General features: G+C 39.4%; 1 protein-coding gene across 1 annotated transcript in view; it reads left to right on the forward strand.

The window, feature by feature from the left end:
* Positions 1 to 6,165: 6,165 nt before the first annotated feature.
* MARCO (macrophage receptor with collagenous structure) overlaps positions 6,166 to 26,386 on the forward strand; it is a 33,428-nt gene continuing 13,207 nt past the window's right edge. Inside the window, exons 1-5 of the mRNA XM_016151390.2 lie at positions 6,166 to 6,328; positions 17,543 to 17,644; positions 18,468 to 18,689; positions 20,004 to 20,039; positions 25,874 to 25,918. Coding sequence (XP_016006876.2) covers positions 6,220 to 6,328; positions 17,543 to 17,644; positions 18,468 to 18,689; positions 20,004 to 20,039; positions 25,874 to 25,918 — 514 coding nt within the window. The 5' untranslated portion in view covers positions 6,166 to 6,219. The remainder of the gene's footprint in view (positions 6,329 to 17,542; positions 17,645 to 18,467; positions 18,690 to 20,003; positions 20,040 to 25,873; positions 25,919 to 26,386) is intronic.

A 26,386-nucleotide genomic window follows, 5' to 3' on the forward strand; every position in this document is an offset into this window, starting at 1 on the left:
TTAGGCTTTGGCTTAAGGAAATACTGTAGCCGGTTTGATGGTCTATTCAGACCACTAAAACTTTCTCCATATCAACAATAAAGCGGTTTGCTTTATTATTTGTATGTTCAGTAGAGTAGCACTTTCAATTTCTTTTAAAAACTTTGCCTTAGCATTCACCATTTAGTTAACTGGTGCAAGAGGCCTAGTTTGTAGCCTGTCTTTGTGTTTGACATGTCTTCCTCACTAACCTAATCATTTCTAGCTTTTGATTTAAAGTGAGAGATGAGTGACTTTTTCTTTCAATTGAAGACTTAGAGACTATGCTAAGATTATTAATTAATATAATATACTTCAATATTGTTCTGTCTCAGGGAATAGGGAGGCCTGAAGAGAGGGAGAGAGATGGGGGGACAGCTGGTTCCCGTCTAAATTGTTTTTCTCCAGTTATGTTCAGTTGCATTGAGGGTTGGATCTACCTCGTATTGTAGTTTTTGTCAAGTGAGTACAATGAAGCAAAAGAGAGGATGTGAGCAAGGAGGTAATTCTAATGACTAACCATAATTTTAAGATGATTACATAGGAGAGGACATAAAATGAATAACGGAGATTGGAAGAGTGTCAGAACAACAGATCAGAAGTCTTAGAGGCAAAGGATTGCTGGAGATGGTATAATAAAGAATTGATCTGGAAAGATAGGAGGTCTGTCCAGAGAGTGGATGAGCGATTATGAAGAGTTTACGATTACTAAAAATAACAAGGTAGGGAATGACCCTGAGAACACATGACTAAGGGAGGGTGAATAACAAGCTCATTCACAGAATAATGGTTTGTTTTCTTCTCTTGCCAACTCAGAGCTTGAGACATAGTAGGCACTCAATAAACATCTATCGAATGAGAGGGAATAATTGACAACTACCTTCTTAGTAAATTTGATTAGTTTCCTTTCTTCTCTGTTCCATCCCATTTTCTCTTATCTCAGGATTGCTCAGGCAAAATTGTTTTAGATTAAAGAGAATTAGCTTAGGTGATCCTTGGCACAACTGTGAACCTACAAAATTTCTAATAGTGGCTCTTGCTTTTCTTTCAGCGCATATTTAATACCTTCATATGCTGAGACATCTAGGGTCCCAGGTGGTCCCACTGTTTCCTGCATCTCCTCCAACACCCCAAACCTGCTCTGAGAAAGGAATAATATTGCTCATTTTACTTTAGAGTAAATAACTCACTGTTTTCTCTCTAAGGAGAGGATACATTTTAATTGGAGGAATAAAAGTTTTGGGCCCTGTGGAAACATGACCAATCTCAGGAAGGCAGAGAATGGTGTCTAAGGTCAGAATTTCTATTCGCGAAATCAGACCAGGAAGGCACAGCTGCCTTGCCAGTCTTTGCCCTGGATAGGCGTGGGTGGGGATGTTGGGTCAGTGGGAAAGTCTCGTCAAAGACCAGTTTGCATCCCTTTCTTCATCTGTTCTGAGAGCACAGGCTGCAGTCCTGACAGGGAAATCACAAAGTGAGTAAGGACCCCAGTACAGAGAAGAGAGGGTAAGAAATGCCTCGCATGCCCTGCACCTGGGGGGACACCTCTCCATCTATGCCTATTGCTGGGATGCTGGCACCATCACCCTCCAATGGCTCTCAAAGGATGGATGCCTGTGAATTGGGCCAAGGTCCAACAGTCATGATTCTGTCATTTTTCCCTTTAATTTCTGTTTTAATTAACTTTATCGAAGTATAATTTATGCACTACATTTAATTAGTTTTATTGAAGTATAATTTACAAGCTGTATACACCATATACACATTTCAAGTTCAATAAGTTTTCAACACCCCAATCAAGGTATAGAACATTGTTATCGCTCCAGAAATTTCCCTGTACTCAATTTTCCCCTACCCCCACTACAGAAAACCATGGCCCTATTTTCTGATACTAGAGATAAGGGTTTGCTTATTCTGAAATCTTATATGAATGGAATCATACAATATGTCCTCTTTAGGGCCTAGCTTCTTTCATTCAATACAATGGCTTTCGAGATTCATCCATATTATTGCTTTTTTATGCTGATTAGTATCCCATTATAGGGACATACCACAATTTATTTACCTCTACTCACTTGTTAATGGCCATTTGCTTTGTTGGCTTTTTTTTTTTTAATTTTAAAAATAAACCAGTAGTTAAGCTTCATTTAGTACCAGGCACTGAGTTAGACCTGGAGATACTGACCACCATTGTCATTCACAACTGGCAGGAAAAATAAAATTGATAGAATTTTTAACATTTATCTCCTGCATACTGTCTTTAGCCCAGATTCTTTGCATCATCTCTGTGGGCAAGCTCAGGTAGATGGCAGGACAAATGGCTAGACAGCCAGTGAAGTGCGATGGGATAGCCACAGAAACTTGACTTGCCTGCTTGCTGTGGGATTCTGTTTATTTTGAACATTTGAGTTTGTGTCAGTGGTTTTTATATCAGGCATTAATGTGGTTGCCCCAATTTTAAACTGGAATGGGGTTACTCAGGAGTTCTTGGTGATCTGTCAGATGGCCCATGAACTAAACTAGTTTGGGGCCCACTGATTCATAGAGACAAGCTTTGCAGAGGCTACCAGAGGGGGTCACATTTGCCTGGGACTCCAGCGCCATTACCCCTGTCTAATAATGTACGGCGATCGCTTACTGTCGCTTTGAAGAACATCAGAACTTGATATGGTTCATCAGAGCCACGCTGAACACACCTTAAATTCTCCATTCCAATTATATGCACTCTGTTAGAAAAATAAAGCTAAGCCCTGCATTTTTTTGAACAACATGATCTCCCAAATGGGAGTTGACCACTTCATCTGAGGCTTGAGGGAAGTAACAGCTAGATCTGTGTTCTCAAAGATAATAGTGTCTGACTGAGCCTTAGGAAGAGACCACAATTTTCCCAAATTGTGTGTTTTGTACTTTAAGGAAGATTTAAGGGGTTTTTAAGGGTAATATTGACAATGCAGGAGTTTCACATTATATAACATGCTGGCTTGATAGAAGATACTTCTATGGATACTTTAATGGATACAAAGAGCCCTTTCATTTACAAACACCCTTAGACTTTTCTTATTTCATTTGATCTTTACACCCACCTTATGGGCAGAGGAGGCAATTATTGTTATCCCATTTTGCAAACAGGGATACTAAAACACAGAGGAATGAGCAGGGCTGGGACCAGGGTGAGCAAGTGACCAGTCATTGTAAGTATAGTGTGGGATCCTGTCTTTATTTAAAAATGTTGATGGTTTGTTCATGATGGACTTTTCGCATTAACTTTCAGTTTTTAAATATTGTGATAAAATGTTATATATCTTGTTTACTGAATCTTATGCACCTCAAACTAGTGCCTCAATTGCTTTTTTCTAGTCGTGGCCTGTAGGCTGAATGTATTAGTTTGAATGCTATGAAGTGTCATTTATCACAGGTCAAAAGGGATGAATGTCAATAATTTCATATGCTTCAACCTAATGGATCCTCCCAGGATGGAGTCCTGAGGACCCACATGGATCTCCGTGCTACTTGTGACCACTTCATTATTCTACACAGGAGTCCTCAGCCTGGCTGTGCATCAGAACCAGCCATGGGGCTGCTATTAAATCCAGAGCCTCAGGTTGGAGGTAGGGACTGGTGTTCGGGAGCCATTAAGAGACACTGAAGAAGTCACGTAGCTGATAGCCACGACGCAGTTGCTGCTGCTAAGACTGCTTAAACAATGGTTCTAGGAAGCAGGGTATAGAGTTAAACAATACTGATCCTGGAGGGGAGGTTTGCCTCCTAAAGAAAGCTTCTTAAGATAGTGGAATGTTTTACAGCCCAGAAAAGTATAGGAACTTATGTAAATGTCAGCATTCCTATGGTAATGTACATTGTGCTTTGCCATTGTACTCTATACCTTACTATTGTTCCCTGTGCTTTACTATATTGTACCCTGTGCTTTGCTATTGTATCCAAAAACTTATATAAAGGCTATGCTAAATAAACTCAGGGCTGCAGCAGTGACTGTATGCCCTCCCGAAGTGCTTTCCTATCTTCTTCTTTTTTCTTAGGCTTCACCCCCCTCTTTCAGGTACTCATCGACTTTAGCCGGCTGGCTCAGGCAGACTGGTATGAGTGTTTTCAAAAAGCTCCACTGGTGTGAACCTCTGGATTATATAGCTCCTGGATTTAACTGGGGGTAGAGGCAGGGCTTCTGGATTTGAATTCTGGCACTTTCTAACCACAAGATCTAAGGCAAGTTACAAGTTGCTGTGAGTGTTGAGTAATGTATATAAATGTCTAACACAGTGTCTGGCACCTAATAAACCCTGGATAACAGTTATTGGTTCTACAAACTATTACTGTATACTGAGGTTCAGAGAAGTTAAGTAAGTTATCCAGGGTCACACAGAAAGCTAATGAAAGAGCTGGGGTTGGGTCCCAGGTCTGTCTGGCCCCACAATCAGAACCAAAACAATTATACTTGACATCCACTAAATGTTTTCTCCAAGGATGGTGGTACTAGGTAATTAGCGCACAGTATTTTCCATTGAGCCCCTTCCCCACCCCTGCAAATGAGAATACCCCCAGTCAGAGCTGACCAGGCAGAGAGAAGAGACAGTGTGTTGCCTAAGTGAGTGTGTTCCTTTGTTTGAGGGATTTCCCTCCTGCGGGGGAAGCCCCCTGAAACCTCCCATTATCTTATGTGGTCCACCAGAGCTACCAGCTGCCTCTATTTTCTCACTTCTAGTTCTTTCCTTTTGACCTTTTCTGTCCTGGCTTCTTCTCGTAGTCCTTAGCCAAAACCAGAGACTTCCTGAATGTTGAAATTGTGGGTGCCATTGGAGACCTCTGTCTCATGGGACACTGCCAGTAACTCACTTTCCTGAGTTTCTTTTCCCTTTTTCTTTCTGCTATGCCGCAGGGTAAATAAAGTGACTTAGCCAGCTTAGCATCATTGCCTGCCACCTTTCTTCACCTCTTATATTCTGAATGGCCCAGAAGTCTTTGGTTCCCTGCTCCCAATCCATCCCGCGTCTGTGAGGCTACACTTGCCATATTTTCTTACATGGAGGCCCTTGCCTCATCTCACTCTCCCAATAAACCTGCGCTCATCCCTTTAAATTCAGATCTGATGGTAGTATTCCCATCCCTGTGATATTGCCATCCCTGCCCCCAGCCTCCAGGCCACTCAGTAGATTCACAATATCCCCAGTGAAAACATTAGCTAATGATAGTGCTCATTGCCCATTAGGGTGCCACTGTGCATGATTTAATTTATTTAATACACCTAACAATTATTACCTTCTCTCCTATTTTACAAATGAGTAGAGTAAGGCACTTAAAGCTTAAGTCACCTACCCACAGTCACATAGCTGCTATGTGGAAGAGGTAAACTTTGAATCCAGGCATTTGAGTTCCTAGGGTCCATGTCTTAACCACTGTGCCATACAACCTCCCTGGTAGGGTGCACCAGCCTGGAAGACATAGAGAAAAGGTTTCTCACTTCAAGTTACTGAGATCTTACTGAGGCCAGAGCACACACACAGCACACATGGAACATGAGAAAACTGTAAGGGGAAACATAATCAATTGCTAAAATGGGTGGTATAGAGCAGGCTTCTCCAATAGTAATGTGTACATATATCTCCTGGGGATCTTGTTAAATCATATGTTTGGATTCAGTCCGTATGGAGTGAGACCTGAGATTCTATTTCTAGTAAATTCGCAGGTAATGCTCATGCTACTGATCCATGGTCCACACTTTGGGTAGCAAGGATGAACCCCACAAACAGACGAAGGTCAGAGGATGGAGATTTCCGTGTGGGCTGGAGATGTTCTGGGGCAGTGAGCTGGGTATGGGGCAATGGCAGGGTTTGGGTAGCGGAGGTAAGAGACAGAAACATCCTTCCTGGAGTATTCCAGCTTTCTGCTCTCAGGGCCCTGGGAACAGGGGTGGTTTAAGGACTTGTGCTCAAATCCGCCTCGATCACCCTTAACAAGCAGCTGCACTAAGCAGGAGCTCTACACGTGAACAGCTCATTTTTGAGAAATGTCTAGTCCTGATCGTGGCAGGAAATATTTGGAAATTCAGAAACTAGAGCCAAAGGGAAGTGCTGGGTGGTGTACAACTAACTACAGCAGTTAAATGGGAACAATCTTTCCCTGACTGGTTCCTTGTAAGGGAAGCATTTCTGCTGGCTTCAGGGCTTTGGCCATCTATAAAGCTTAGCGATGAGAAATAAGGAAATTCTCGAGGAGGAAGAATTCTTATCTAGCACCGGAGAAACAGCTGCTCTTGACCAAACCATGTTTTCTACAATGGAGACCTTTGAAATCAATGGTAAAGTATTACCCCTCAATAATGGCAGTGCTTGGTGAAGCAGCCTTTCTGTTGGCAACAGAAAACTGGAAAAGTCAATAGAAAGTCTAGGTTTGCACCATAGATTCTTGCTAATACATTTCTGGAATGCTTCAATGTGAAATTTGTGTAGTGCTAATTATTGATACTGTATCTTTAGTATATCGTTGTTGTCTTTTTTTTAGCTTCACAATTTCTCTCAATTATATTTAAATATTTTCCCTTAGGTTAATGCTAATACTTATTATATGCCCTTCCTTTTTATTAGAGTCTTATTCTGACACACAAATCATGTGATGAAATGGCAATGCAAAACAAGAGGAATGAAAAAGTTCTACAAAAGTGAAGCCAAATGCCTCATATTTGTTTAATAATGTAATTCCTCTAAAATTCTTTAAGGTGACTTCGGTTAAAACTGATGTGTTGATCAGGGGATACTTTTCCTACTTCCTGTTGGCTAAGATATGTTCATAGCTTCATAATTTTTTTTTAGGTTAAACTCAGGTTTTAAAAATTCAGTCAACTCTGTTGTCTTTATTTTTCACTCAGTATTATACAAGTGATGCATTTTTAAAATTTAGGATTTGTAGCATTTAACATCACTAGTGAGTGCTTTGATCTCCCATTGTAGAATACCCTCTGGGAATTGTCTTCCAAAGTTGATCAGTCATTCCCACTCCCAGTCTTTTCTAGAAGATGTATGTTCAGGAATTACTACAGCTCTGTATGCTGGCCTGAGTGCTCCTCTTCTCATTCGGCATCTATTTGTATAGATCGCTGGTTGGAATTTATGGGGGCATGAAAATGAAGGGTCCAGTGTGGTTCCTTCAGACATTTATAGTGTGGTAACAGAGAAGGCATGCACACAAATGACTTTAATAATTGTTGGCTATTTGGAACTTTAGGGAATGTAGCATTATGGATATGTGACTTTTTAAGATACTGAACTGTTCAAGCAAAATTACCTGATCAAACATATTCAGCACCTACTACATGCACAGAGGAAACAAATAAAAATAAGCATGGCCTCTAGCCTCAGAGAGCCTACAGTCAGGTGGTGGCAGAAGAATGACAGACTGAGCCCACCCATCACATGACTATTTCTGTATAATTCATCATCGACTGTGACTGATATTTGCACAGGACATTATAGATGAATCTGGTGTGGGGTCCTGAAAGTCAGAGCTGAGACCTCTTCTAAAGTTTAATGGATAAAAGGGCTTAGTTAGAGAAAGATGTAGGGTAGGAGACAATATGTTTACGATATATTCACAAGGAATATTCAGAGAACTATAAACATCTCCACATTATTGGGCCAAAATTGGTTGGGTTAGCTTAATAGAGTTGAAACTATGACCAATTAATTTTATCCTGAGAGCAATAGGGAGCTTTAAAGGCATTATAGTTGGGCTGGGAGGCATTGGTTTGCATTTAAGATTACTCACTACCATAGATGGAGGACAAGCTGGAAAGAGTAATGCTGGGACAGAGAGGAGCATGGCAGCAAGAGATGAAGAGAGGCAGTGGTTATAAAGAAGAAAAAGGAGAATGGTTTGAAGGAATAGTAAAAGTCAAATCAGAGGGTGGCTCCATAGAGTAGTGGTTAGCACGTCTGCTTTACACCCAGAAGGTCCTGGGTTCAAGTCCCAGGTAGAGCCACGGACCATACTCGGGTATGCCAGGCCCTGGGGGAGCGTGACAAGTGCTGGGAAGAGACGCCCCGCCTTCAGAGATCAATTTCTTAAAAAAGGGAGATGGCAACATCCTTAGGTCAGGGGTGGAAGGCGTGGGGGTGGGGCGAATTAGAAGGGAAAAAAGTTAAATCAGTAGGACTATAATGGTGAGACTTGGCAAGTGGAGATGCAAGCATCGAGAGTGAATTTCAGATTTCTGATTTGGGTTATGGATGCCTCTAAATATCTAACCAAGAAACAAAATCGTCCCAGTTTGAATAGAAGGAGTATCTCCCTAAATGCACTTATAACTACCTGTCTTCTCATACAAAGATCATGGAACAAATGAAACTTTCTAGATGAGTGCCATTATAGACAGTAATCCCTGTGAGCCTCTATAATATAATGATCCCCTCGGGGCTTACTGAGAGGAATGAAACTACCTGCGTCAACATTAAATGGTTCCAGGCATCTTTATGTATTAATTTATGTCTGGGAAGATTTGCTTTAGTTTTCTGAAGACATTTGAGCCTTTAAGGTCCAGCAAAACCCCAGGTCTTTCCTCATGAACTGCTATCAGCTCCATCTCCCACATCAATGATGGAGCATTTGAATTTGAACAAGAGACTACATTTGTTCTTGTTGACAATATCTTTCTGGGATACCCTCTTCTAACTTTTTTGAAAAATTTGAACATTTGTCTACCTCAAGTCTTCCTGTCACTTTCATGATATATTTGGTTTCTCAAGAAATAGTTCTGCTTCCACATCAGCAAATTCTTGAAGATTTGTGGAATATCATCTGTCTGTTCTCTTACCCTAAGCCCTCAACTATTTTAGGCTTCATATCTTTCTTCACAATATTTCTTCCCACTAATTTTAGTCTGAAGAACATTCTTCTTGAGAAAGAAAACTCCCGAAGATATAGATAGTGAAGTTATGGGTTTTATTGTTTTAATTAACATTAAACATTGTCTCCCAGTAGTGAGCCTAACTGTCTCTTTTTCCTGATCTAAAGATAATTTTAAACAATTTCCCAATAGACTTTAACACTGGAGTCCATTCAGGGTCAGCTTTGCTGACATGACTAGTATCATTTCATGTCACTGTTCTGACTTTGTTCTTTGTCACATCACTATTTCTCAACATCTTTTAGATATCTGGCTTTACCCTAGAAGGTTTTTTTTTCTTTTACTTTTTATTTTGTAATAATTATAGATTCGCAGAAAGTTGCAAAAAAAATGTACAAGGAAGTCTCTGTTACCCATACCCAGTTTCCCCCAGTGATGACATCTTACATAGCTATGGTACAATATTACAACCAGAAAATTGATTGATGTTGGTACAACCCACAAAGCTTATTATTTAGATTTCATTAGTTTTACATTCATTCCCTTGTGTGCGTGAACATAGTTCTCTACAATTTAATCATACGTATATATTTGTGTGACCGCCACCAAAATCAAGATACAGAATGTGTGTTCCATCACCACGAAAATTTCTCTCATGCTATTCCTTTATAGCCACACATATTCCTCACTCCTCCACTAGCAATCACTATGCCCTGATAACTACTAATTGGTTCCTCATGTCTATAATTTTGTTATTTAAGGAATGTTATGTAGATAGAATTACATGCTATGTGACTTTTTAGGATTGTCTTTTTTTCCACATAGCATAATTTCCTTGAGATCCATCCAAGCTGTTGTGTATATCAGTAGTTGGTTCTTTTTATTAATATTATTCCATGTCATGAATGTAGCACAGTTAATTTAACCATTCACTCCCTGAAAGATATTTGGGTTGTTTCCAGCTTGGGGACATTGCAAATAAAGGTGCTATGACCGTTTATGTAAAAGCTTTTGTGTAAGCATAAGTTTTTCAGTTCTCTGGGATAAATGCCCACAAGTACAATTGCTGGATTCTAAGTATATGTTTGGTGTTATAAGAAGCAGCTGACCTATTTTTTCCAGTGTGAATGTACCATTTTACATTCTCCCAGCAGTGAACAACTATCCAGTTATTTTTGGCATGCCTACCAGCAATTAGTATTATTATTATTTTTATTTTAGCCAACCCGATAGGTGTATAATAGTGATATCTCACTGTAATTTTAATTTGCATTTTCCTAAGGTTAATAATGTTGAATACCTGTTTATGTGCTTATTTGTCATTTGTATATTCTCTTCGGTGAATTGTCTCTTACTGTCTTTTGCCAATGTTTTAATTGGATTGCTTGGGGTTTTTTTTTTTTTGGTTGTTGTTTTTTGTTTGTTTTTTTACTGTATTTTTGGAAGTCCTTTATATATTCAAAATACAAGTCCTTTACTGGATATGTGGTTTGCAAATATTCTCTCTGTCTGTAATTTGCCTTTTTATTCTCTTAAACAGAATCTTTTGCAAGGCAAAATTATTTAATTCTGTTGAAGTCCAGCTTATCAAATTTCTTTTTTTACATCGTGCTTTTGGTGTCAACTGTAAGAACTCTTCATCTAGTCCTAGGTCCTGAAGATCTTCTCCTGTGTTTAATTTAAAATTTTTATAGTTTTACATTTTATAATTAAGTTCATGGTTCACTTTGAGTTGATTTTTTTGTAAGATGTGAAGTTTAGGTCAAGGTTTGTTTGTTTGTTTGTTTTACTTATGGATGGATGTTCAATTGCTTCAGCACCATTTACTGAAAAGGCTATCTTTCCTCCATTAAATTATTTTTTCCCCTTTTTCAAATATCAGTTAGATATATTTGTATAGGTCTATTTCTGTGTTCTTCATTCTGTTCCACTGATTCATATGTTTATCCTACACTAATACCACACTGTCTTGATTACTGTAGGTTTATTATAAACTTTAACATTAGGTTCTCACATTTTATTATTCTTTTTAAAGATTATTTTATCTATTCCATGGCTTGTGCTTTTCCATATAAATTTCATATAAGCTTATCTATATCTTTAAAAAACTTTGCTGAAATATTATAGGAATTGTATTATACCTACAGATCAGTTTGAGGAGAATTTACATCTTTACTATGTTTATCCTTACAATCCATGAACATGGTATGTACCTATATCTAATCATGTCTTTGATTTTATTTTTTAAATCAAAATTTTGTAATTTTCAGTATACAGATCCTGTATACATTTTGTTAAATTTATACCTAAATATTTTACTTTATTTGGAGTGATCGTATATGCCATTGTGTTTCAATTTTGATTTCCACGTTTGCCAGTAGTATGTAGAAATGTGATTGAGTAAGAGAGTGAGAACAGACATCCTTGTCTTGTTATCCATCTTAGAAGGAAAGTATTCTGTTTCACCATTAAGTATCATGTTATTTTTACATATTTGTAAATCTTCCTTTTTTAGGTTGAGAAAATTCTCCTCTAGTTTGCTAAAAGTTTCTATTAGGACTTTATTATAATGAGAGTTATAATTATCAGAGCTTTATTATAAATTGGAGTTTGTTAAGTGTTTTTTCTACATCAATTTTGTGATTATATGTTTTTTATTCCTTAGCCTGTTGATATGGTGGCTCATATTGACTGATTTTTAGATACCGAATCATCCTTGCATATCTGGAAATCCCATTTAGTCAGAGTATATAAATTCTTTATATACATTATGAGATAGTTTACTAATATTTTATTGAGGATTTTTGTGTAAAATTTCATGAACGATATTGATTTGATTTTTTCTTTTTTTTAAAAGTTTATTTTTATTTATTTTTCTATTTTTTCTTTATATTTATTTTTATTTTTTAAACATTTTATTTTTTTATTTTCCTCCTCCCCCTTCCCCCCTTTCCTCTGTTTCTCTCTCTCTCTCTCTCTCTCTCTCTCTCTCTCTCTGTGAGTGAGTGTGTGTGTGTGTGTGTGTGTGTGTGTGCGCGCGCGGGTGCTTGCGCTGTTTTTCTGTTTCATATCTGGGTAATCCTGACCTCATAAAATGAATTAAGAACTGTTCTCTACTCTTCTATTATCTATAGGAGATTATGTAAAATTGGTGCTAATTATTTTTCAGTATACTCCAATAAAATCAGCTGGTTATAGTTTTTTTTTTCAGGAGTTTTTAAACTACAAATTACATTTAATAGTTACAGATATTCACATTGTATATTTCTTACTGGTTGAGTTTTGGTAGCTTATGGTTTTTGAGAAATTGGTCCATTTCTTCTAAGCTGTGAACATAAAACTAGTGATAGTATTTTCTTATTTTCTGTTTAATGGCTACAGGCTCTGTAGTAATATCCCATTATATTTCTGATATTGATGATTTGTGATTTTTTAATAACATTTTTATCAGTCTTGCTAGAGTTTTTTCAGTTTTATTGATTTTTTTCAAAGAACCAGCATTTTGTTTTGTTAAGTTTCTCTTTTGTGTTCCTATTTTAAATTTCATTGACTTCTGCTCTGATTTTTATTATTTCCATTTTTTCTAGTGTAACTTTTCTAGTTTCTTGAAGTAAAAACTTATTTTATTGATTTGAGGTCTTTACTCATTTGTAATGTAAGCATTTAGTGCTATAAATTTCCTCTCAGTGCTGCTTTAGCTGAATCCCATAATTCGATATATTTTCATTTTTGTTTCATTTAGTTTTACATTTTTTAAATTTTCTTTGAGACTTTATGACCCATCCACTATTTCGAAGTTATTATTTTTTTAATTTCCAAGTGTTTTAGAGATTTTTCTCTTGTCTATATGCTATTGGTTTCTATTTTGATTCCATTGTCAGAGAACATACTCCATATGATTTCATTTCATTTTGTTGAGGTTTGTTTGATGACCCAGGATATGGACTATCTGAGTGAATATTTCATGTGTTTATAGAAAGAATATGCATATTGCTATTGTTACATTTATTCTATAACTGCTAATTAGATTTTCTGGATTATGGTATTGTTCAATTCTTCTATACTTTTGCTGATTTTTCTATCAATTGCTGAGGGTGAGTTGTTAAAGTCTCCAACTATAATTTTGGATTTATCTATTTTTTCTTTCACATATCAATTTTTGCCTCATGTGAATGAAAGCTCTATTTTTAGTTTCTTTTAGATAGTATATAGTTGGATCATGCTTTTAAAATCACTTTGCCAATATCTACTAGCAATAGCTTTTCCTAATTTTCTTCACCTGAGAATCTCTTTATTTCTCATTCATTCTTTAAAAAAACATATTTTCATTGGCTATAGAATTCATAATTGGTAATTCATTTCTTTATCATAGGAAAAATGTGTCACTTCCATCTGATCTCCATGATTTCAAATTAGAAATATGCTGTCATTCAAAATGTTATGTCTTTACAGATAATGTGTCATTTTTCTCTTGGCTTCTTTCAATAGTTTTCCTTTTTATTTAGATTTTTAATTTTCTTTGTATCTAGATTTTTTCCCCAGGATTTTACTTGTGATATATGTGTTTCAGTATTGATTTATTTGCATCTATCGTGGTTGAAGTTTCTTAAATTTGTAGGTTTATGTCTTTAACCAGATTTGAGAAGTTTTTAGTCACTATTAATTCTTTGAATATTTTTGCAACCTCACACTATTTATGAGACTTCAATAATATGAATATTATTGACACACAAATCTCTGAGGCTGAGTTTGCTGTTATTTGTTGTTGTTGTTGTACTTGGTTGTCAATTTTCTCTGTTTTTCAGATTGGGTGATTTCTAGTACTTTACCATTTAGTCCATTGGTCCTTTCTTTTGTCATATGTATTACACAATTGAACCCATTTTATGACATGAAAAAATTTTTTTAAGTGTTTTTAAGTTCCATAATTTTCATTTCGTTCTTTTATACGGCCTTGATTTTTTCGTGAGATTAAAAAATATTTTTATTTGTTTCAAGAGTATCTGTAATTATTCCTTAAAATATTTTTGTTGTGGCTACTTTAAGATCCTTATTAAACAATTTCAACATCTGCGTCATAATACTGACATCTGTTGTTTGTCTTTCCTCATTCAAGTTGTAATTTTCTCTGTTTTCAGTATGATGAGTGGTTTTCCATTGTGTAATGAACATCATGTATAGATGTCAGGAGCCTCTACCCTATTTAAACCTTCCATTTTAGTAGATAATGACATTATTTAGGTTTATTACATAGATTCTGGCTCACTATTGTAGGCTGTGGTTTGAGTAACAATTTAGTTTTCAGAACTTTGACTGTGCTATTCTGGTCTGCTTTGTTCACCTGATGCTATCAGTATTCTTGTTTGCTCCCTACTGGTGCTGCCAGCAGCAGCAGGAGACACTTCTCCAGATGGCTGGTGCTATTAGGGTAGGAATGGGAAACATCAAGCCCACAGGGCAGAGACCCCCTTCCCTGGGCCTGCTCACCAGCAGCTCAGTGATAGGGTCAGTGATAGGGGCAGTGCTCCTGCTTTATCTCTACTAGTGTTAAAGCAGGAGAGAAGTTAATGTACCAAGCTAACTTCTGCCACTGGTGAAAAAATTGGGAGATGGCCGGCCTGGAAATCTAGAGTTTATGCGCAGCTTTTTTCTTGACTGAGATCTTTTGAATTAAAAAATTTTCTAATTAATTCATTCATTCATTTTTAATTGAAGAAATGTTTTCGATTTTCCCACTATATACCTTCCCTCTTCCTCCTCCTCCTCTCCTCTGTTTAACTGAAATTTTATTTTCCTTTGGAGCCATATTTTCATTGCAAGTCAGACCACAGAACTGTCAAATTTCTGAAAACCACTTCCTTAAAATCTTCACTGAGATTCATCATAGTTTACTTTAGGGAAGCTCATTTTTGTTCATCTGAGGTTTTCTTCATTCTCTCATCTCAAGCAATAATTCCTAAAGGTCAAATCCAATCCAGAGCAGATATTTCTTTGCAGTTTCTTCTACCCTCTAAGAGATGATCAGCATAGAGGGCAAAGAGTTTATCAGATTCTTCATTTTATGCAGAGTTAGTTGAATAATGCCCACAGATTAAAAACTCCCAGATTCTAAACTATCTTGCCTGTATGCCTGCCAAGTGATTGCTCTGACTTAAAAAAAGCATTCTGTGCTTCAGTGGACATCCATGAACTACTCTTATTATACTCCAATGCCTTCCACTATGCTCCTACCATCTAGTTTGAACATATTTATATCTTCCATGTTGGCCCTCATCCCTACCTCTGATCTCTATAGTAAATGTGTCTCTGAAGCACAGTTTATCTTTCATTCTCATCCCATGTTATGTTTTTATCAAGTTTAATGCTGTCTGTGAGATTATAGTCACTGTCCGCGGTCTTCTCTAAAATGTAAGGCTTCCCTTGTATGTTACTCATCCTCATCGTGATGGTTGTATGGATACCTGAGGTCCTAACTTTCATTCTCAATGTTTTTCCAACACTTCTACACTGGCAGAGTCCAACTTCACACATGCTCAGCACCCAAACATCTGCAGCCACTTATTCAACCCTTCATTTATTCAGCCATCATTTTTCCAACACACGCTGGCAATGGAATATAGACCAAGAACCTTCCAGGCCATTTGGGTAAACTGAGACATAAAAAGACACAGTTCAGCTTGATCAGTGCCATGACAGGTAGAAATACAGAGTGAAGTGAGACAGCAGAGCAGGGTCCTCTACAGCCCAAGGGAGCAGGAGAAGCTCCATGGTGCTCCCAAAAGATGACTAGGATGAATCATGCCAAAAGGAGGAGGGAGAGATTTGTATTCAGAAGAGATACATTACCTAAAGCATGAAGGAGGTAAACACAAGTGGTCTGGCCTGGTTGGCTTCAGTGTGGGTCAGGGTCTATGTGGAGGTGTGACAGGAGGAGCAGCCATAGGAAAGCTGGGGGGCAGGAGGACTTCTTATGCTAGCTAAGGAGCTGTTTGTCCTGAGAGCAGTGAACAGCCCTGAAGGGCTGAGGTAGGGGAGTGACTTGACCAGGCTATGCATTAGAAAGCTCATTCAGGTGGCTATATGGGTCTCTATTTGGCAGGTATGGTGGAGGAACACTCTGTGCTAAGCTGAGCATAAACAAGTGCTACTAACTAATAATCTACCCAATAAAAAAACCCTACTCTTTTTGGTGCTGCCAGAGCCATCTCTAAACCACCATGTATTAGATGCACGAGCAGGGAATCCGTTCTGGAAAGAATGTCAGTAGGATAGCACAGGTCCCACAGGTGATGGGAAAAGACCTAAGATCATAAACCTCTATTGCAATAGTCAACTGAAAACCCACCCTCACTTACCCCTAAGCAAAATGGTGCTCACGATGCATCCTCTGTCTCCTGGGTTGTTCACTTCTGATCTCTTTTCCCGTCAGGGCTGCCCTGGAACTTATTTCAACTGTATTTTCCCAGGGGCAGCAATCAGTGTAGACTAGTGAGGTGAGCTCAGGCCTGGGAGTTAGATGGCCTTAGGCCCACTGTATCACCTTTTTGAACCCCAGGCCTGTCCTTTATAAAAGGGGGTGATCACACCTACCTTGCAGGATTGCCAGAAGCATTAGAGATAATGTTGGTCAATGCCTGGAGCAGGGTAGGTGCTCAATAATGAGAGTGTTGGGAACCGCAGGACCTTCTGCAGGCCAGGTCCCTGCCTTTGGATGTCTCCAAACAGGGAAACAGCTGGTGTGGGGGACAGACTGGAGTGGAACTGTTGCAGCCATTTCGTAACACTCCATACTGGAAACAGCTCATCAACAGGGAAATATTTGTGTGAATCGTGGCTTTTGTCTTTAAGGACTATTAGACCGCTATGGAAAAGAATCGTTAAATCTTTTTTCACAAAGAAAACTAAATAAATGTCCATGGAAAATCATTCATTGTGAAAGCAAGGTGCTGTATTATATGTAATATGACATTATTTATGCAAAATTAAAAGGCAAAACAAGTCAACCCAGTACTACATGAGTACTAAGTTTCTGAAAGCAAGGGGGATGGGAGGAAGGCTGCACCCCAAAATGCTAAGCAAATGTTCCTCCTGGGTTAGGACCTCAGGGGGTTGAGGGAAGATCATTAACTCTTGTAATGTTCTCTATATTGTTTAATTATATTAAGCATCTTTTACTATTATAATTTAAAAATCTGAAGACAAAGTAAACAAAGACTTGGACATGAATTCCAGATCTATGTCTTATAACCTAATAGGTTTTCAACTTCTCCAAACCCTTGTCCTTGTTTATAAAATGGGAACACTCATCCTCCTCTTAGAGTTTTGAAACAAACACATCAATTTACTAACCATCTACTGAGAGCCCTCCATGGTGAAGCACTGCTGTGGCTTTGGCCTTGACACCGGCCTTAAGAACCACACCCTCCCAACTATGATATGTGGCACAATTGTTTGTTTGCCTTGCCACACAAAAGAATGAGCCACAATGACACTTCTTGCTCTGTGGCAAGATGAATGATTGGAGGAAGATTTAGTGGTAGTGAGCTTTTGGTATCTTTCCCACTTGACTTCACAGGGTGCCCTTTGATCACACAGAGGGGATTCCTGCCCAGGTTGGGGCCCCCTGCTCCCCACCTTTGACAGTAGCCACCTTCTACCTGGGTTGTATTTCAGGTACAGAGCCCAAGAAGAGAAATGGGGTGAAGTGCTTCATGGTCATAATGGTCATCTACCAGATTCTTCTCGCCATAGGCGCTGGATTGCTGGTGCTGGAAGGTAAAACAGTCTTGCACCTGTCTGGTCCCTCTGGGATGACTGAACATGGCCCTGAAAGACACAGGGCTCAGATTGAGTGGAGAGCCCTGGGGACACTGCTGAGAGGGAGTTCTCAGTTCCCTGGTGGCCACAGTGACATGCGTGTGTGTGTGTGTGTGTGTGTGTGTGTGTGTGTGTGTGTGTGTGTGAGAGAGAGAGAGAGAGAGAATGCATATTCGAGTCTATGTGTATCTAAAGCATTATTTCACATGAGTATGCCATTGGCATCTTACTTACATCAAAGGTTTTCAGCCTCTGAATGGGAAGGGGCATTGTTGATCAGTGTTCATTTTAACATGACTTTACTTTTCAAAGTGTTCCCAGTCCAAATGTGAAGGTCATGAAGCAATTCCATCAGCAGACACTGAAGTCACTCAAGAACATGTGCCCAGCTGTCATAAACATATGTCATGTGCTTATTAAGGTCACGCGTGTATAAGTCAGACCAGCACAATAGTTGTCATGCATTCATGCCCAGAGCATGCACGGTCTTAACTATATGAAAGTTGATGTTTGGTTGTGCCACAGTGGGTACATCTCTAGACCACGTGGGAATATTCTGTGGATGTGTAATGTTATGCTTGAATGTGAAGTGCACATGTGCAAGATATAGGAAGAGCTCTGTACTCACACTAGGTCCTCACAGCACATGAGCTGTGTTTATATATTCAGGACCCACAGAAGTTATGTACATTTGACACAAAAAAAGTCAAGGAGATGCTCAAATGCCTTGGGCTTTAATGAGGTCCCTAAAAGGATGTTTTGGGTGGGCTGGGGTGTCCAGTTCTGAATCTGCAGAAGCGGCTCTGGACCCTAGAGATTAACTTCGACAATGAGACACTGGCCACTGAAGATCATCCATCCTACTCCTTACTCTGGTCGGAGTACCACCCTCACTTGGCTGCAGGTGCACCAAGGCTGAAAGTCCTGCAGGCCCAGCTGACCCAGGTCCACAACAGGCAGGAGCACTTGCTGCAACAGGTGGACAACTTCACTAAGAATCAAGGTTTGGCTCCCTCACCTCGGACTGGGGCTCCTCAGAGGAGGATGGGAGAGGGAGAGCTGCTTGTTTAGGAGCAAGGGGGTCTTTGGGCCCAAATCCCTTTCTTGGGCAAGGGGGCTTCCAAAACCCTGGTGCAGTATGGGACCCTGGGGCCAAGACACAGGGCATGAGCCATGTGGAGTGGGCATGAAGTTACACGTTCCATGGGTGCCTACAGACAGGGCTCTGTCCAAGCAGAGGGGGAAGAAAAGAGGGAAGTGTGGGTTGCATGCATTTGTGTGTGACCTCAAGAGCCAGTAACTGGAGCAATGAGCACAAGGCCGGGTCTGAGATACAAAGCTCTCAGACTGATCCAGAATGTTTAGGAGAGTGGGTAAGATGCAGAACCCGGGGCAATTCCCAGGACCATGACCATACAGCCAACTAACATTGGTCCATGACTAGGAGAGACTCATGATGAGCACCAAGCTAGTTCAGAAGATGTGGGAACTGTGAGAGGAGAGGACAGCTGGGCCTGATGGGGAAACGTGGTGGCTTAGATGATACGGCTGCAAGCAGAAGAAAAGGAGCCAAAGGTGAAGATACCAGGGTTCTTCCTTCTCTCGGTCCCCTCTGGGTCTTGTACCCACCGCTCTCAGGCTGTCCCAGACAAGAATGCTAATTTGGGTAATACCAGCTCCTAGGTGTGGCCTGACTTTTGCAGGGTTCACACTGTTATATGGAGCCTGGGGTTCTTGCTCTGACCCCTGTGTCTGGGGTGAACTGAGGCTTAGGAGGATGAGGTTATAGCCAGGGTGCCGTGCCCAGGGAAGCACATGCTGGACTCAGGCTCCAAGAGGGCAGATCACACCAGAGGCTGATGCCTCCCCAATGAGTGCAGATGAAGGCTGAGTCTGGATTCAGAGAGAGGGGAGAGTGTGGCAGATAAGCAGAGTCCAGGCTCAGACAGTTAGACAGTAGGAGTGTTACTCATTCCTCTGAGAGGTGAGGGAGCTGGTTTTGATCAACACGAGAGCCCTTCCTTTAATCTGAGGTGCTTGCCCAGCTGATTTGGTTTCATAGTCTTCTGACATCATGAAGTGCTGTCCGGGGTCTCAAGCCCCTTTTCACACTTCTGGGGCTCCCAGGGATCTACCACTCTTGGCTATAGATGACTAGTTACAACTAAACATCTGGCTCTTTCCTAAAATGTGCCCAGGTGTTTGGCTCCCATTGTCCAATTTCATCCTGGAGGAGCCGCCTCTCTGGGCCAAGCTGGGAGCTCTGGGTGTGCCCCACCACAGCTCAGCCTGCAAACCCTCTCTCCTTCCCTTGCAGAGTTGTTCCGGATCAGAGGTGAACGTGGTGCTCCAGGTGGGTTCATTTCCATGATGACTCATGCTGTCCTTCTCACGATCTTCTCCCATGGGCCCTTATTCAGGTCACACAGGGTTCAGGGACACCCAGCTATCAAATCCTGAACTGAGTCTCAACAGTGACCTTTTCTGAGACCTCGTGCTGAAGTATGGGGTTCCAGTACCCAGTTCTATTTCCATCAGTCTGGTCCCCATTCTTGTGTATATAAAGACTGCATTTCTACTCTGAAATATAGTTAGCCTTCCGTGTCCACAGTTCTTCATCCACAGATCCAACCAACTGTGGATCAAAGATTTCAAAATGTTGATTACTAAACAATACAATATAACAACTATCTACATAGCATTTACATTCTGTTAGGTATTACAGGTAGTCTAGAGATGATTTAAAGTATACTGGAGGATGTGTGTAGGTTATATTCAAAGTGCTATGCCATTTTATATAAGGGACTTAAGCATCCTTGGATTTTGGTATCCATGGAGTCTTGGAACCAATCCTCATCAGACACAGAGGAATGACCATAGAAAACTTCTCCACCTGATACCCTGGCATAGGTGCAGACTTTGCCAATGGGAGACCCAGAATCTGTTGGCCTCTCTCCAAATGTGTCACCTCAGGCAAGGCCTATGCCTCCCAGAAAGTCACTTTTCTCCATGCTGATGTGAAGCAATGCTATGGTCTGAATGTTTGTGTCTGCCCCCCAACCCAATTCATATGTTGAACTCCTAACTCCCAAGGTTATGGTATTAGGAGGTAGGGCCTGTGGAAAGTGAGTAGGTCTTCAGAGTGTAGCCCTAATTAATAGGATTTGTGCTCCTATAAAAGAGACCTCATACTCAAAAAATCCAATCAAAATAAAACACACACACACACACACACACACACACACACACACACACACAGAATCAATGGAAACACAGAGCTACCAGAAAGCAAAAGATAAAATGGTTATAGGAAAACCTCATATTTCAATACATCCTAAATGTAAATAGACTGAACTCACCAATAAAAAGGCATAAGGTTGCAGATTGATCAAAAAACAAAACCTAACCTTATGCTGCCTCCAGGAGACACATCTCAGTTCCAAAGACAAATATAGACTTAAAATTAAAGGGTGGAAAATGATATTTCAAGCAAATAGCATTCAGAGAAAAGAGGTACTAATATAGGATGAAATAGACTTCAAAATAAAAAAGGTAAAGATACTGAGGGACACTTCATAATGATAAAGGGAATCATGCACCAAGAAGACATAACACTTATTAATATCTATGCTCCCAATCAGGGAGCCATGAAACATGTAAAGCAATTACTAACAGAACTAAAGGGAGAAATAAACCAAAACACTAATGTAGTAGGGGACCTAAATATCCCACTGTCAGGTATGGACAGATCATTCAAACAGAAAACCAATAAGGAAAGAACATCTTTAAATGACACATTTGACCAACTGGACATAATTGATATTTACAGAGCCCTTCATCTCAAAACAGCTGCTTATACATTCTTCTCTAATGCACATGGAACGTTCTCAAGGATTGACCACATGAGAGAGCCTCAACAAATAGAAGAGGGTTGAAATCATACCAACCATATTCTCTGATCATAATACTTTGAAACTAGAGATCAACTGCAAAAAAAGGCAGGAAGAACCACAAATATGTGGAGATTAAACAAAATACTACTGAAGAATAACTGGGCCACTGAAGAAATAAAAAGAGAGATCAATAGATACATAGAAATGAATAGTACAACATATCAAAACTTTTGGGACATGATAAAAGTGGCCATAAGAGGGAAGTTCATATCATTACAGGCCTATCTCCAAAAATAAGAATGAACCCAAATCAACAACCTAACACTTCATCTTAAAAAACTAGAAAAGGAAAAACAAATAAGGCCTAACATCGGCAGAAGGAAAAAAATAATCAAAATTAGAGCATAAATAAATAAAATTGAAGAAAAAAAAAGATAGAAAAAATAAATGCAACAAAGAGCTGGTTCTTTGAGAAAGTTAATAAAATTGACAAACCTCTGGCTAGACTGACTCACTAAAGAAAAAAGAGAAAGAATACAAATAAACAAAATCAGGGATGAAAGAGGGGAAATTACAACTGACATTACAGAAATACAAAGGATCATGCAAGAATACTATGAAAAATTCTATAACGTCACATTTAATAACTTAGAAGAAATGGACCAGTACTTAGAAAAATACAACCTTCCTAGACTGAATCAGGAAGAACTGGAAAATCTAAATAGACCAATCGGCAGTATGGAAAGTGAAACAATCATCAAAAACCTCCCCAAAAGTAAAAGTCCAGGACCAGATGGCTTCAACAGTGAATTCTACCAAATATTCAAAGAAGATTTAATACCTATTCTCCTCAAATTCTTTCAAAAAATTGAAGAGTATGCAGTACTTCCCAACACATTTTATAAGGCCAATATTACTCTGAAATCAAAACTTGGTAAAGATAACACAAAAAAGAAAACTATAGACCAATATCTCTCATGAACACAGATGCAAAAATCCTAAATAAGATCCTAGCGAACTGAATACAATGACATATTAAAAATATTATACACCATGATTGAGTGGGCTTCATCCCAGAGGCACAGGAATGGTTCAACATACGCAAATCAAATAATGTGATGTACCACATGAACAAATTAAAAAATAAGAATCATGAGCCTATAAATAGGTGCAGAAAAAGCCTTCGACAAGATACAACATCCATTTATGATCAAAACACTTAACAAAATCAGTATAGAAGGAAAGTACCTTCACATAATAAAGTCCATCTATGACAAACCCTCAGCCAACATGCTTACTGGAGAAAAACTAAAATCCTTCCCTCTAAGATGAGGAACAAGGCAAGGCTGTCCACTATTGTCACTGTTATTCAATATAACATTGGAAGTCCTAGTGAATGCAATCAGGCAAGAGAAAGATATAAAAGGTATCCAAATAGGAAAAGAAGAAGCCAAACTGTCACTATTTGCAGATGACATGATTTTCTATATAGAAAACCCTGAAGACTCCACAAGAACACTACTAGAAACAATAAGCAAATACAGGAAAGTCTCTGAATAAAAAAAAAATCAATGTTCAAAAATCTGTAGCATTCTTATACTCTAATAATGAAGTGTCAGAAGAAGAAGTAGAAAATAATTCCTTTTGTAATTGCAACAGAAAGAATAAAATACCTAGGAATAAATCTAACGAAACATGTGAAGGACCTATATAATGAAAACTACAAGACCCTAATAAAAGAAATTGAAGAAGATACAAATAAATGGAAAGATATTCTGTGTTCTTGGATTGGAAGAATCAACATAGTTAAAATGACTTTATTACCTAAAGCATTATACAGATTTAATGCAATCCCCTCAAACTCCCATTAATATTTTTTAAAAGAAATAGAACAAAAAATCATCAGATTTTATGGAAGCACAAAGACCCTGAATTGCCAAAGCCATTCTGAGAAAAAAGAATGAGGCTGGAGGCATCACTTTGCCAGACTTCAAATTCTACTACAAAGCGACAATAATCAAAACTTCATGGTATTGGCAGAAAAACACACAGACCAGTGGAACAGAATCATGGGTCTAGAAATAAACCTATGTTTATATGGGCAAACAATTTTTGACAAAAAAAAAGCCAAAAATGTACAGTGGAGAAAGGAAAGCCTCTTCAATAAATGGTGCTGGGAAAACTGGAAAGTCATCTGCAAAAGAATAAAACTAGACTGTTATCTATCACCATACACTAAAATGAACTCAAAATGAATTAAGGACTTAAACATAAGACCTGAGACTTTAAATTGCATAGAAGAAAACTTATGAACTAAATTCATGAACCTTGGACTTAAAGAGGATTTTATGAATTTGACCTCAAAAGCAAGGGAAGTAAAAGTAAAAATAGATGAATGGGACTACATCAAAATAAAAGGCAAAAGAAACCATCAACAAGGTAAAGAGACAACCATCCAAATGGGAGAATATATTTGCAAGTGATGTCTCCAATAAGGGCCTAATAGCCAAAATATACAAAGAATTCATACAACTCAATAAAACAATAACAGCAGCAAAAATGATCCAGTCAAAAAATGAGTAGATATACAAATGGCCAACAAACATGTGAAAAGATACTCAACATCGCTAGCTGTTAGCGTAATGCAAATCAAAACCACAGTGAGATATCATCTCACACTTGTTATTAACAGGACAAGTAATAACAAGGTTGGAGAGGATGCAGAGAAAAAGAAACCCTCAGATACTGCTGGTGGGACTGCAAAGTGGTACAGCCTCTATGGAAAACAGTGTGGAGGTTCCTCAAAAAACTGATAATTGATCTGTCATATGATCTAGCAATCTCTCTGTTGGGTATTTATCTCCAAAGACTTGAAAACGCATATCCAAAAAGATATTTACACACTGATGTTCATAGCAGCATTATTCATGGTGGCCAGGACATGGAAGCTACCAAAGTGTCCTACAATAGATGACTAGATAAAGAGGCTGTGGTATATAGATACAGTGGAATATTATCCAGCCTCAAGAAGAGATGAAATACTGCCATTTGTGACAACATGGATGGACCTCGAGATAATCATGCTAAGTGAAATAAGCCAGGCAGAAAAAGTTGAAAACCACATGATATCAGTTATATATGGGATATAAACCTAAAAGCAACAAATGAACAGGACAAACAAATGGAGACTCATGGATATGGAGAATAGACGTGGTTAGCAGAGGGAAGGGGAGGAGGGAGGATAGGTGGGTTAAAAGGGGTCAAATATGTGGTGACAGAAAGAAATCTAACTATGGGAAGGGAACATGAAATGCAATATATATACTTTACTGTAAAATTATACACCTGAAACTTACTGCATTTTGTTAACCAAAGTCACCAAAAAAAAAAAAATTAATTAAAAATAAATCTAAAAAAAGAGTGAGAGAGACCCCACAGAGCTCCCTAATTCCTTCTATGTGAGGGCGCAGCAGGAAGTCAGCCATCTACAACCCTGAAGAGGGCTGCCACCAGAACCTGACCATGCTGACACCCTGATCTTGGACTTCCAAACTCCAGAACTGTGAGAAATAAATTTCTGTTGTTTATAAGGCACCCAGTGTATAGTGTTTGTTACAGCAGCCAGTGCATACTGAGACAGGGCAAGGAGTCCTTTCCTGCCCACCCAAGCCATTGTGAGACTCGAGTCTGCATAGCAGAGCGGCCCGTGGAAAAGCAGAGCACTGCATGCGAGTGGCAGCAATAATAGGTGCCACTTATTTAGAGACTGCCACGTGTTTTCCACGTGGCCACCTCAGGATTGCCCTGAATAACTGGTGTATCAATCTCACTTTACTGACGAGGAAGCTGAGGCTCAAAATGAATTGACTTGCAACTAAAGGGGTAGGTCTGTCTGACTCAGTCTATCTCAGAAGACATCATCTATATAGTGTGTCTTGCCTGCTAGGCCATGATCTTCTTGTAGGAAGGAGCTCTGTCTTTCTTTTTTTTCCTTTTCCTTCTTTTTTCTTCTGTCCTTCCACACAGTTTGGATGGTCCTTGATAGTCAGTGACGGTTTGTTAAATAAACAGTAGTGTGAGTGAGAGGCATTGTCACCCCTCCTTGTTGGTTGGCTCATTGGTGTGTCTGCTCCTCTTCCTCAGGTCTTCCAGGTCAAAAGGGGCCTGACATCCCTGCTGAGAAGGAGGCCAATGGATACAGTGGAGCCATAATACCTCCCGCTTGTCTACTGGCCCTGCAATCCTCTTTCTCTTCCTTGCAAGGGTTATGTTCTGAATTCTCTTTCCTTTCTAGGCCCCCCAGGACGCCAAGGGCTGCCAGGAATCAAGGGAGAAGCAGGTAAGTGGGGGCCGGGTATGTGGACTGACATGCATAGCAGGCTTTCTCAGAAAGGCTGCAGAGGGCTGTAGGCACAGACAACCCACTTCAGTGTCTAAATACCCAGTGAGGTCTGGGTATGAGGGAGGTCAGCCTGGTGTGAGGCCTTAGATGGGCTTGGAATTCAGGGAAGCATCCTATATCACCAGAAGGGTTTGGATGCTTTAATCTACTCTTTTGGGTTCAGGAGTCCAAGCCTGTGAGCATCGCTTAGGAGAGTTGAGCTCATGGGTGCAGCAGAGACTTTAGGGTCTGACCCATCTGCCTTCATCATGGCTCTTGACCTTGGTAATATTTCTTTTCCTTTCTGAACCTTAGTTTCTTTGTCTACAAAATGGGAATAAGAATGCTGCAGAGGGTCACCGGGGAATTAGCAATAATGATGGAAAGCCCGTGATTGTTTCTTTCAGGCTGTAGCCTAAGCCTGCC

This window comes from Rousettus aegyptiacus, unplaced genomic scaffold, assembly GCF_014176215.1.
Source record: "Rousettus aegyptiacus isolate mRouAeg1 unplaced genomic scaffold, mRouAeg1.p scaffold_m13_p_2, whole genome shotgun sequence".
Taxonomy (NCBI): Eukaryota; Metazoa; Chordata; class Mammalia; order Chiroptera; family Pteropodidae; genus Rousettus; species Rousettus aegyptiacus.